Genomic DNA, 13,293 nt, shown 5'->3' on the forward strand with positions numbered 1-13,293 from the left:
TGAAAAGGCTGGGAAAGGTTGAGGGCAGGAGGAGAAGGGGACAACGGAGGATGAGATGGTTGGATGGTATCACCGACACAATGGACATAGGTTTGGGTGGACTCCGGGAGTTGGTGATGGACAGGGAGGCCTGGCGTGCTGCGATTCACGGGGTCGCAACGAGTCGGACACGACTGAGTGACTGATCTGATCTGATCTGATGAAAGTGGAAATGGACTTCAGCTACATGCTTGTTTCTCCAGAACCAAGAAAATAAGGGGGTTTGGGCTCAGGGCAGGTAACACCCAGCATCCCAAAGGGAAACAATTTCCATACCAAGTCTGACCAGACAATAAGACAAGCGAGTAGCATGGATGGATACTCCAAGGGCTTTATTAACTCCTTTCTGTAGACAGCAGGACCTTACAGCAGAGAGATGAAAAGGAAGCCAGGAAGCTGCGGTCTCAATATGGGTCATTGAAGGGGTACAGAGGGTGCCCTGCATCTCTTGGGACCCTCTTCCCATCCACCTGGAAAGACAGACAGATGACTCCATTAGCAGGAGTTGACATTCCCGTACCCTGCCCGTCCTCCTAGTTCCAGGACATCTTTTCCCAAGAATCTTCTTGAACAGCCTCACCTGTGTACAGCACTATGACAGATGTCAGTGACAGGGACCTAGCCTCAGAGAATGCCACAGTACCAACAGCATTCCAGCACCAAACCCACAGCCTGGTACATGGCTGACTCTATCCCCAAGAGTTTACAGTCTCAGCTGGGATAAGGAACTATTTATTTCCCTTTCTAACAAGGTTGAGAACGCCCCATTTACACTGAGAAATTGTTACGTGTCAGGAACTGGGATCATTTTACATAAAGGAAGCTAAAGCTTAGAGAAGTTAAATCACTTGCTCTAGGTTACAAGGTATTGAGAGTCAGGGCTGGAACTCACAGGCTAAATGCCTTATCCCTGAACCAGATTACTTCTGGCAGCTCAATAAATAAAAAACAGCCCACTGTGTCCAGGACAGCAATCCTACCAACAATACCATCCTGCCAAGCCTCTACTCAGCAATATGGAGGCCAGACTTAGGCCAGAATCCTGCCCTGAATCTCAGATTCCCTGATTCTGGGGGGTGATACACACTCACCGTAAGCATGGGCACAATGAATCGCAAATTTTTATTCAGGGCATCCAGCTGTTTCATCTCCTCTGGGCTAAAGGTGAAGTCAAACACCTGGGAATGGAAGGTGGGGGTCAGGAAAGCCACTTTTGTGAGTAGAAGTTGGGGTTCCAGACCACTGCCTTCTTAGCCAGAGTCAGGGTCAGACTGTGTCCCAATGGGCTAAAAAAGACAGGACAGACACATCAAGTACCTGGATGTTCTCAAGGATACGGGAAGGCGTGACACTCTTGGGGATGCAGATCACTTTCCGCTGGACCTGCCACCTAAGTGGGAGGCAGAAGTAAACGAAACAGTCAGTACTCATGAGCATTTTGTCCTCCATGCAGCCTTCTCTGAGCTCCTAGAGCCCCAAGCCCCACTGGAAGAGGGAACGAGCCTCAGAATGGCCTCTCCCAAGATGACACGGCAAGATGCTCAGCCTCATTCAGGCATTTGGAACCCCTCAACCCGTGCCTCCCAGCCCAGGAGCCCTCTCCCTAACCTGACTGTCTTTCCCTAAGACTGCTCATACCTGAGCAAGATCTGAGCTGGAGATCGACCATGCTTTTCAGCCAGTGCCAGGACCACTGGCTCCTTAAGCAGGACAGGCTCCTCAGGATCACGCCACGCACGATCAGAGGAGCCCAGAGGGCTATAAGCAGTCACCTCCAGGCCTCGTGCTTGGCAGTGGGCAATCAGCTCATTCTGAGCCAAGTACGGGTGGCATTCCACCTAAACCAAGAAACAACCTATCACCAGGGGTGGCCGCAGCTGGCTTGTGGTGGCCCCACCCGGACACACACATTCTGACCAACCCTGAATTGCTGACCCCCCACTTCCCCTCACGCTGCTTTTCTCACTCTCTAGACAGTTTTCCATTGTCTATTTCATTCTTTTCCCACACTTAGAAGGATTTCTGCACCAACACTTCTGACAACTTTCTAGCTAGCTCCTGAAGTAAACTCATCATCTGCTCACTCATGTTCATTTACACACATGCACACACACACACACATACATGCATACCATCCCCAAACCAACTGATCTGCTTTGCTGTGCTCACCTGCAGGACAGCTGGGCGTACAGAGGCCACGCTGAGCACATCGTCAGTCTGCCGACTGTTGAAGTTGGACAGGCCCAGAGCCCGCACCAGCCCCTTAGCCACGAGTGCCTCCAGAGCCCTCCAGGTCTCCTTGTAGTGGGTGGAGTCATAGCGTATAGTCCCATCAGCATTCTTAGGGAAGGGGCTGTCTCCCCGCCTGAGTGAAAGACAGCCCCCCAGGTGTGGGCATGTAGGCTCCTATCTACCTACCCGTCCAGCCATTCTACATCCCACAGTCGAAGCCCAGAAAGGGTAGAGGGCCAAGAATGAGAAACAAGCATGGTTTTTCACCTTTCCAGGTCATGATCCAAGTGTTAACTCCATATGGAATGCCCATCCCCTCTTCCTTCTTCCTAGACACAGATTATATCCCCTCCCCTCTGGGAAGTCATCCTTAACTCCCTCTGCCCCGCCTCGGGAAACTGCATTGTAGGCTCCTACAGCCTTCTTCAAGTACAGAGCATGGAGCTATGGTCGTCTCCTCCCACACCCTCTGTGGGAGCTTACTCTACTGCAACCCCAAGGCCGAGTGCAGTAAAAGCTAGAACATTTCCCCAATGTATAAAGGCAGCAGGAGGACTCATCCATATACAACCTAGGATACATGCCATGTGAAGTGGCACTCCTTTTTTCTGTAGCTAGACTGTAGCAGAAAAGACTGAGTGCTCTTCTCTTGCTCTGCTCCTATAACTTACAAAAAGTTACTAACATGACTCCCCCAACCCCTGATTCCTAGATGAAGACCCTGGCAAGGCTCACTCAAAGGCGTAAGGCCAGTGCATCAGGTACAGGTCCAGATACTCCAGCTGCAGGTCAGCAAGTGTCTTCCGGAGGGCAGGCTCCACATCCTTGGGGTGGTGCTTTGTGTTCCACAGCTTGGAAGTCACAAAGAGCTCCTCCCGAGGCACCAACTGTACAGGGCCCAGAGTCCACAGTGAGAAGAGCCAAGGGCACCCAGTCTTGTCCACCCTCACCTTTGGGAGAAGAACTAGAAGGAAGCTGATGCCAGATCCCTCTAGTCAGCCCTTAGCCCCAGCCTCTGAGTCTTCTCACCCCACCTCTCTGTAGCCCCAGTCCTCACCTTGCCAGGTCCCACATTCTCCTTCAGGGCTTCCCCGATTTCAGTCTCATTGCCATAGATAGCAGCACAGTCAATGTGGCGGTAGCCTACACTCAGGGCATACTTAATAGCTGCTTTAACCTGCCAGGTGAGAAAAGCAAAAGTTTTAACTCTGTTGGCCTGGACCAGAAACTGCCCTCCTGAGGGTCACTGATGGGGGGAGGGGGCAGGAATTTACCACCGTAGTCATCCACACGGTGGAAGTGAGAAGTTAGAAGACGGCTCCAGTCTTGGGGATCAGAAGTCTCTGTGGAGACCCCAAACCCTTTTTCCTCCTCCCCACTAACTTCCAAGGTTCCTTCCTATCCAAGCAATCTCAGCAGGGCCCAGCAAAAACTAACTATGTTCCCTGCTAGATGCTCACAAGATGGATGGATACATTGATAGGACAGAAAGCAGAAGTATAGTCATAGAGATAGGTCCCAACCCTGAAGAGCTGGTTAGGGAAGCATGATACACAGTTAAGTAGTTCCTAGAGCAAGACCACATGGAGACAGATCCTTAGAAAACATGTGGGGACTTCCCTGGTGGTCCAGTGGTTAAGAATCCACCTGCCAAAGCAGGGGCCATGGGTTCCGCCCCTGGTCCAGGAAGATTCCACATGCCATGGAGTAACTAGGCCTGTGCACTGCAGCTACTGAGCTGGGGAGACTAGAGCCCATGCTGCACAATAAGAGAAGCCCATGCACCGTAAGTAGAGAGCAGTCCCTGCTCACTGCACTGCAACTAGAGACAGTCTGTGAGCAGCAAAGACGCAGTGCAGCCGAAAAAATGTAAATAAAAAAATCACATATATATATAAATCTAAATTCCATTTTAAATATATGTATATATTTAAAGGGGAAGCCATGTAGACCATGGCTCAGACAAGCAGAAGAGGTGAGGGGGGGAGAACAGAAAACTAAGGAAGGTGGAAAAGTGAGATGGAAGCTGGGCCCAGAGGCCCCCACCAGAAGAGAATAAAGCAGGCACCAAGGAGGTTGATGGGTCAGTCAATTTGTTAAAAACCAGACTAGAAACATGGCATTAGGAGCAGACCCAAGGGTGTTAGGCCCCCTGCAACTCAAGATCCCCATTTAGGTGCAGTTGTTACTATCCAGACATGTGCCCTTCTCACCGACACTGCTCCATCCCATTTCCCACCCCTCCATCCCTGACCCATCTTGGCCCTGGCTCTGGCCTCCACCCTCAGCCTTCGTCTAGCTACTGGACTTGTCCCAGGCGGTGTCAGTGCCCGCCCACAGCACCAGACTCTAGGCAGCTGTAGGAAGGAAAGCAAAGGGAGAAAAGGCAGACAGAGTTCATTCAACCACGCCACCCATCCCAGCCTAAATCCCAGACAGAAGAGGCCACTGTCCCTGCCAGAGTTCCTCCCAAACTTCTCTCAACTCTGACTCAGATTCCAAGAACAAGGAACACCCAGGTGGGAGCTGCTCCACCCCGGGTGGGAGCTGAGTCTCTACCTGTGTCCATCTAGGAAAGCAAGTTTTCATTCCCAGGCTCCCCTGGGCTGGAAGGTCTATAGCAGGGGTTACTAAACTCCAGCTAGCAGCTGCCTTTTGTTTTTTTTTCAGCCCTTGAGCTAAGAACAAGTTTTATATTTTTAAATAGTTATATAAGTACATAACCACCTGCATTTTGCAAGTTGTCTGACAAAATCTAAATTATTAACCACCTTGTCCTTTAAGAAACAGTCTGCTGACCTTTGGTATAAACAGTTGACCGAGTTGTTCTTTAACCCTGATACCTGCTGTGTGTATCTGGCTATATAGTGTCACCCTGTATCAGGCTGCATATTGTCACATGTATCAGGATGTATATTGTCACCGTGCTTTTTTTTTTTTTTTTTTTTTTTAGTTCTACCAGTTTATTGCTACCAACCCGTGACCCTCCACCCTCATGCACACATGCTCAGTCATGTAACCCCATGGACTGCAGCCAGCCAGGCTCCTCTGTCCATGGACTTTTCCAGGCAAGAATACTGGAGTGGGTTGCCATTTCCTTCTCCACACCGTGCTTATTTAACTTATATGCAGAGTACCTCATGCAAAATGCCCGGCTAGATGAAGCACAAGCTGGAATCAAGATTGCCAGGAGAAATATCAATAATGCAGATGACACCACACTTAAGGAGAAAGCGAAGAGGAACTAAAGAGCCTCTTGATGAAGGTGAAAGAGGAGAGTGAAAAAGTTGGCTTAAAACTCAACATTCAAAAAACTAAGATCGTGGCATTCAGTCTCATCACTTCATGGCAAATAGATGGGAAAGCAATGGAAATAGTGACAGACTTTATTTTCTTGGGCTCTAAAATCACTGCAGATGGTGACTGCAGCCATGAAATTAAAAAGACGCTTGCTCTTTGGAAGAAAAGCTATGACAACCTAGACAGTGTACTAAAAAGCAGAGACATTACTTTGCCAACAAAGGTCCGTCTAGTCAAAGCTATGATTTTTCCAGTAGTCATGTTTGGATGTGAGTTGGACCATAAAGAAGGCTGAACACTGAAGAATTGATGCTTTTGAACTGTGGTGTTGGAGAAGACTCCTGAGTCTCTTGGGCTGCAAGGAGACCAAATCAGTCAATTCTAAAGGAAATCAATCCTGAATATTCGTTGGAGGGACTGATGCTGAGGCTGAAGTTCAAATAATTTGGCCACCTGATGCAAAGAGCCGACTCATTGGAAAAGACCCTGATACTGGGATGGCAGGAGGAGAAGGTGACGACAGAGGATGAGATGGTTGGATGGCATCACCGATTCAATGGACATGAGTCTGAGCAAGCTCAAGGAGATGGTGAAGGACAGGAAAGCCTGGCGTGCTGCAGTCCAAGAGGTTGCAAAGAGTCGGACAGGACTCAGCAACTGAACAACAACAACCTGCTGTGTGTAAGGAACCAAATGTGAAATGGAAGACACGATCACAGCACAGGGTGATGAACAGCACCTTAGGGGTCAGCCCAGGGCCAGGCACAAAGGACTGCCACATCTCCACAGCACTCAGCGCAAATCATCAGGGAACGGGCTCCTTCCTATGCTTGAGGCCCTGCTGGGCCCCTTACCACTGCTCTGGATCAGATGGGGAAGCCAAGAGCTCACTATGGGTCCCTTCTTCCCTTGTTTCTTCCCACCGCCCTCCAGGCTTATCCCTACCCAATGTGAAGTATAGGGATGGGGGTGATAGAGAAAACACAAGGACCCTCTCCCAAACAGTGCCTTTTCCCTAGAAGAGGGGCAAGAACCCCCTTCTTCTGCCCCCATCCCTCACCTGGCCAGGGTCGCTCTTCCAGGTGCCCAGTCCAATCAGGGGCATCTTCTGCCCAGTGTGTAGGAGGATACAGGGAGCCGCCATTGCCCCTGAAACATAGATGGAAGAAAATGGTGTGAGGGTCAGTGCTGCTGTTGGGGCAACTGGTCAAGGCTCCTGTAAAACATGGGAGGAAGGGGGCACAGAGATGACAGGAGAACAGACCCTGGGTCATGTGTATATGCCTGGGAGCAAAGGCAGCTGAGACAGGGCGGCCAGAACCAACCAAAGCCAGTAACTCCCAGACAAACACTAACAGGACCACCAGTCTGGCTGCCCTTCCTTTCACCAGGCTAAGGGTCTGGTTAAAGAGCTCTTAAACCGAAAAACAAAGGCAAGGTGGCTCCCCAGAAGTACTCAACCTTGACTACATGAGGTCTCAAGCCAGTGTAAGATAAGCAAAGGCCTTTATGAGACAAAAGGAGACCAGGACAGGCTCAGAATCGAAGGATGATGAACGTTCCAGGAGACTGTTAGCACTTCAGAGACTGAGTCCCTCTCAGAGGTCTGATCAGCCATGCTACTAGGCCTGAGTGGGCTCTTACAAGGGAAGTATCTTATTTTTTAGATTAAAAAAAAAAAACAGGCTCAGAGAGATAAAGTTATTTGCCCCAAATCAACAGCTAAGTGACAGAGAGAGTCAACAATTCAAGAAGGAGCTGATAGAAAAGGCAGGAAAAGGCAAGAGAACACAGACCAATAAAATACATATGCTATGCCTCACAGAAGACACATATACACTGTGTTACAGAAGAGCAAGTGACTTCTGTAGGGCAAGGATAAGAGAATAATGACATTGTCTTTTTTTTTTTTTTAATATTTATTTATTTGGCTGCACTGGGTCTTAGTTGCAGCACACAGGATCTTCAATCTTCATTGCAGCATGCAAGATCTTTAGCTGTGGCATGCAGAATCTTTTAGCAGCAGCATAACGCTTATTTGCAGCATGTGGGATCAATTTCCCTGACCAGGGATCGAACCCAGGCCCTCTGCATTGGGAGTGCAGAGTCTTTGCCACTGGAGCACTAGGGAAGTCCCAACACTGGCTTTTAAGAATGAATTGGATTGTCCCAAGAGTAAAGAGAAGGACTTCCCTGGTGGCGCAATGGATGAGAATCCACCTGCCAGTGCAGGGGACACTGGTTCAATCCCTGGTCCGGGAAAATTTCATATGCCCTGGAGTAACTACTGAGCCTGAGATCCAGAGCCCAAATACTTCAACAACTGAAGCTCTGCTGCCTAGAACCTGTGCCCTGCAACAAGGGAAGCCACCGCAATGGGAAGCCCAAGCACTGCAACAACGAGTAGATTCCACTAGCCTAAACTAAAGAAAGCCTGTGCAAAGCAACAAAGACCCAGTGCAGCCAAAAATAAATAATTTTTTTTTAAAAAGAGTAAAAGAAGCTTTCCAGGAAGAGGAACCAGACATGTGACTTCAGTGCAGTGGAAAGCAGTAAATCACAGATATCTGAAAATTTCCAACTGAACAAAGCACGTGGGTAACTGCAACAACCCCATTTGGAGAGCTATGAAAATCAGAAGTCTCCAGTGGCCCAAGAACACTTATTCAGTCAGCAGATGATGAATGGTCTTATGCTAGACACAAGAGACACACATATTCAAATAGTTCTTGCTCTCTGGGAGTTCATGGTCTGGTCAGGAGAGGACAGAGGATATCACAACCCATAAGCCGGGACCAAAACCTGCACAAGGGCTACAGGAGAATAATGACCTGGCTGGAATGGCTTCTTGGAGGTGACATGTGAGTCGAGCTTTGATAAATAGGATTTATCCAAGAGAAGGAAAAGGAGAAAGAGGGCTCACCCCAAGAATCAATAATATAGAAACAACCTTTTCCCTTGCTCTCATCAGTACTGTAACTATCACTCTCTCGGGATTAAGGTCATTGCTGGTCAGTACTTTTATTATCACAACCTTTGTTTCCAAGTTCAGAAAGGACATAAGAATATTATGGTAGAGTAGGTAACTGGATAAGTTGCAAGTATAAGTGACACACCAACACTGTCCTTCTTAACATTTCTGACTCAGAAAGAATTTTTTTTTTTTTTTTTTGCTGAGGCCTGGTTTCTTTTATTTTTTTTTAACTTTACACAGCATGTAAAAAAAAAAAAAGACATTTATTTAGCATCATGATCAGACTATTACATTTAGCAATCAACAGCATGGGTGCAAAAAAAAAATCTACATTAAAACCCTTTGTTGGAATGCTTTACACTTTCCACAGAACAGAAACTAAAATAACCTGTTTTACAATTAGTCACAAGTACAGTCCTCGAGTTTTTTGCCCATACACATGCTGCTGCTGCTGCTGCTAAGTCGCTTCAGTCGTGTCCAACTCTGTGCGACCCCAGAGATGGCAGCCCACCAGGCTCCCCCGTCCCTGGGATTCTCCAGGCAAGAACACTGGAGTGGGGTGCTGTTTCCTTCTCCAATGCATGAAAGTGAAAAGCGAAAGTGAAGTTGCTCAGTCGTGTCCGACTCCTAGCGACCCCATGGACTGCAGCCTACCAAGCTCCTCCATCCATGGGATTTTCCAGGCAAGAGTACTGGAGTGGGTTGCCATTGCTTTCTCCAAGGAAGAATTTTTTTTTAAGGTTATTACTTTATTATTTATTTATTTTTGCCTCATGGCACATGGGATCTTTGTTCTCTGACGAGGGATCGAACCCACACCCCCTGCACCCTCTGCAGTGAAAGTGCAGAGTCTTAACCACTGGACCACCAGGAAGAATATTATAGTCTAGTGGGCTTCCCAGGTGGCTCAGTGGTAAAGAACTGCCAAGTACCAATGCAGGAAACACAAGAACTGCAGGTTTTATCCCTGGGTCAGGAAAATCCCCTGGAGTAGGAAATGGCAAACCATTCCAGTATTCTTGCCTGGAAAATCCCATGGATAGAGGAGCCTGGTGGGCTACAGTCCACGGGGTGGCAAAGAGTCGGACCTGACTAAGCACGCATGCGTGCGTGCGCGCGCGCACACACACACACACACATACACACACACACAACATTTCGGAGACCACCCTTTCTGCTAAAATGAAAACAGTTCAATTTGGGCAGCAAACCATGGACCACTGAGGGCAATACTCTTTGTTACCAAACTTCTCAGGGACACAAACTGCCCAAAATCAGGCAAACATGTCTGTACCTCACAGAAGGAACTAGTTTGCCAGCTGCTACCAGGGACTATGGCTGGTTTCCTGGGCTTGATCTTCAACCTGGGACCTGTTGGCCTCTGCCAGATTTCTCAGAACACAAGGGTTGGCTCTGAAATCACACCTGGGCTGAGAGTGTGAACAAAAACCTGGCCTGGGGGAAAGGAAGAAGAAACCTGAAGCTTGCCTCTCCCCTTTCTTTTGCTGGTGAAACTGAAAACCAAAAAGGCTAAGGCCTGGGGGGCAGGGATCAGAGGCAGAAACAGTAAACACAGATCTTCAAAGAACAAACGCTCCGAAGGACAGATGGAAAGCAGAAGATAGATGTTTTTCTCTATCAGAGGACAGGAAGTCATCCTCTGCCAGCTCCTGACTTCCTTATCTTCTGCCTGTGCATCAGCCTTTCAACCTAGCCCTGTGTTAAAAGGCTCTGAGCTTGTCAGCATCTGCCTAGCTGGACCTCTAGCAGCATTCAGACACCCCCATGTTATCTTGGGAGAGGTTCAAGGTGGAAAAGAGAGAGAAGCTGAGTGTATAGGGGGGCGGGTGAGGGCAGTATCAGGACTCAGGTTTTATTCATCCCAGGTCAGTGCCTAGGTTCCTCCTCTCTGGGGCTTAATCTTCCCTTCTCAGAGAAGGGCTCTGCAGTTGCTGCCAGGATGCAAGAAACTTGAAAACACAGAAGAAGAAGCAGTCTTCACATGAGTGTTCCCTGCTTCTCTCTCTGCCATCTTCCCCCACAAAAAATATTGGTGTCCCTCGGGGTTCTGTCCCCAATCCCTTCTCGCTCCCTAGTCAAGCTTCAGTGATGACTTTAATCACTAATTCTTCCCAACCCAGTTCTATATATTAACCTCCCTCTGGACAGTTCCACCAGTATATCCTAAAGGTATGCGACTTAACATGTCCAGAACTAAACTTATCAAATCCAGCAACAGAGCACGAGGAAATAGTTTAAGTTCTGGAGTTGCACAGACCTGGGGTTGAATCTCAGCTCCTCCATTTTGAAGAGATATTATGCCTAAAGCCCTCTGCACAGCGCCTGACCATGTTCTTTGTTCTATATACTCTGTCTCCCCAGGACTCAAGCCCTGGGTGACAAGTGTGAAAGCAAACCAGACAACACAGTATAATCCATGGGGGGTCTTACAAATCCAATCACAGTATAATTCATGGGGGTCTTACAAAAGCCATCTAAAGTATTTCAGTTTGTTTGAGGCATTTCTGAGTATTATAAGATTAGGGTTTTGACAGGTAGTAGGGAAGGGGAACATAGCTTCTGAACTTTGAAGACACCAGCACAGAAAGCCACCTTAAATATGAAACAGTGGCCAAGATTTGGTCTATCTGGCTGGGTTAAAAATCCTGTAATACTTGTAAATATTTTTAAAAAGATACTGTTTGCTCTAAACTGTAATGTAACACCTAAGACTGCAATACCACTCTCTGGACTTCTTGATGTATGTGAAAAGAATTTTAAAATATATACTCCTTAAATCTTTACCCAGCCCATCCATATCCACCTCCAGGGCCACTGTCCAGCTGTGACCACCCTTCCCAGAACCAGGGATTGCTCTGATCCAGTGAGGCCCCTCTCCCCGACAAAGCAGTCCCCAAATCTGACCATGTGACTCCCAGGCTCTCTTCCAGTAGTTCTCTCCTACCACAGGGGTAAAGTCCAGACTCCTTAGTAATACCCTTTATAACCTGGCTCCCACCTCCCCCATCTCTCCACCTCTTCACCTAAGACAACATATTCCAGACTCTGCAGAAGCAGCCCATCCATACTTGATTCCAGGCCTCTGCACACTTCCCTTTTGCACAAGTCCCACCCTTGCCTGGCTAACTGCAGCTCACCCTTCAGCTAGCTTTAAATTTCTGGCTCCTCCCATGTACTGACAGCTGTGCACAACACTGCATTTGCGTGCTCCTTTTCCCTCAGAAATTTAAGCACTCCGCAAGGTCAGGGCCTGCCATTTATCTAACCTGGTAGCTGCTACAGTGCCTGCTGCCCATTTCCCCTACCCCACACACAGGCAAACAGGGGAGATCTTGACAGCTGGAGGTGCATCTGAGAAAGTCACTGCCCCCATCACCTTCTTCCTTGACTTCTTAGACAACCTGGCAACAACGATCTCTGGAAAAGAACAAAGCACTTTACCATCTCCGATTAAAAAAAAAAAAATCCCAGTGATTCCTTTAGGCATTGCTCTTGTATTACAGATAAGAAATCTGAGATCTGGGGGGCAGTAACAAGACTGATCAGAACCCTCAAGACTAAGGGAGGTCGTGCGGCCCTGAGTATGGACAGGCTGAAGAGTTAATTAATAATAACCCCAACCGGTGAAGGTTCAGATTTCAGTCTGAAAGAGCACTCGGGCAAAACAGAAACATGCCCTGGCTTTCCCAAACCCAAGGCAGGTCCCAAAGCTAGCGAACCCACGCCCCTCTTGCCACGTCAGGTTTTATTAATTTCATAATTCCTATGGAATCGCAGATTCTATAGGAAAGCCAGATTTCCTGGAAAAACCGTGTCGGTGGGCAAACAAAAAAAGGAAGATGGCAACCAAAACTTGCTGACAATCGGTGCATGTAGCTTTTAAGAGCTTTATCTCACTTAACTCTTGCTACAGTTCTGATGTAGGAACTGATTTTACCGCTGAGAAAACTGAGGGCCAGAGAAACTGAGGACTTATCCAAGATCATTTAGAGAATAAAAGGAAGCGCAAATCCGAAACCAAGTCTGGCCGCCTCCAGAGCATTTGCTCTTCGCTCTAAACATAGGGGCGGACACATGTGGAGTAAAGGTTCGAGGCCATCTCCACTGCGCCAAAGAAACAGGGCAGCAGAGGAGAGACTCACCTCGGCACAGAGCGTTAACAGGGTAGTGTGGCTTCCCAGCTCAGTCCTGTGCCCTGCTAGCCACCAAGTGAGCCTCAGCTTCCGGGATTGGTGGGCAGCAGGAGACACCCGCCCAAGCTTGATGCAGGCACTTAAGCCTGGCGGTGATGAGGAAGCTCCTCCCAGAGGAGTGGCCGGGGGCCGGGCGTTCAGCATCACGCGCGTGGTGGACCCCGCCCCTACCTCCAGAAAGAAGCTGAGGAGTGGAAGCCTGAGCTAGGAGGCTGCACCATGGTGATGCGTGGATTGCCCACGAGCATCCTGCGGAATGTGGGTCCATACAGCGTGGCCTACTGTGGAGCTTGGACACTGCACACCGCTGGTTTGACGAACTCCCGCGTGAAAGATGCACGCGCCTCGGGTCACGTAGGCGGCCCCGAGGGCGGGACTAGGCCGCGCCTCTGCCTGGCCCACACTGCACCGCGCGCCGCCTGTAAGGCTGCTCTGGGCGGTCCCAGCTGTTTCTCCAGCCAGAGGGAGAATCCGGCGGCCTCGTGGCGGCTTTCTCTACAGTGGGCTGTTCCCTCGCTCCACCAAATAAAACAT

At 48.8% G+C, this 13,293-nt stretch overlaps 1 protein-coding gene across 5 annotated transcripts; it reads right to left on the reverse strand.

The window, feature by feature from the left end:
• Positions 1–354: 354 nt before the first annotated feature.
• AKR1A1 (aldo-keto reductase family 1 member A1) lies at positions 355–13,080 on the reverse strand. 5 transcript variants are annotated; one of them, XM_025288834.3, is made up of 10 exons: positions 12,709–12,831; positions 11,943–11,983; positions 6,632–6,720; positions 3,329–3,448; positions 3,007–3,158; positions 2,209–2,404; positions 1,678–1,877; positions 1,357–1,429; positions 1,131–1,217; positions 355–509 (listed from the first exon to the last, which is right to left on the reverse strand). In XM_025288834.3, the coding sequence occupies exons 3-10, from the start codon at positions 6,713–6,715 to the stop codon at positions 444–446; spliced, it is 978 nt and encodes a 325-aa protein (XP_025144619.1). In that variant the 5' UTR covers positions 6,716–6,720; positions 11,943–11,983; positions 12,709–12,831; the 3' UTR covers positions 355–443. The 5 variants fall into 5 exon arrangements, with proteins under 5 accessions (XP_025144619.1, XP_044801013.1, XP_006052617.4 ...); XM_044945078.2 differs by having other exon boundaries at positions 11,833–11,983; XM_006052555.4 differs by lacking the exons at positions 11,943–11,983; positions 12,709–12,831 and adding an exon at positions 12,931–13,080.
• Between the last annotated feature and the right edge of the window lie 213 nt (positions 13,081–13,293).

Source organism: Bubalus bubalis, chromosome 6 (genome assembly GCF_019923935.1).
Source record: "Bubalus bubalis isolate 160015118507 breed Murrah chromosome 6, NDDB_SH_1, whole genome shotgun sequence".
Lineage (NCBI taxonomy): Eukaryota > Metazoa > Chordata > Mammalia > Artiodactyla > Bovidae > Bubalus > Bubalus bubalis.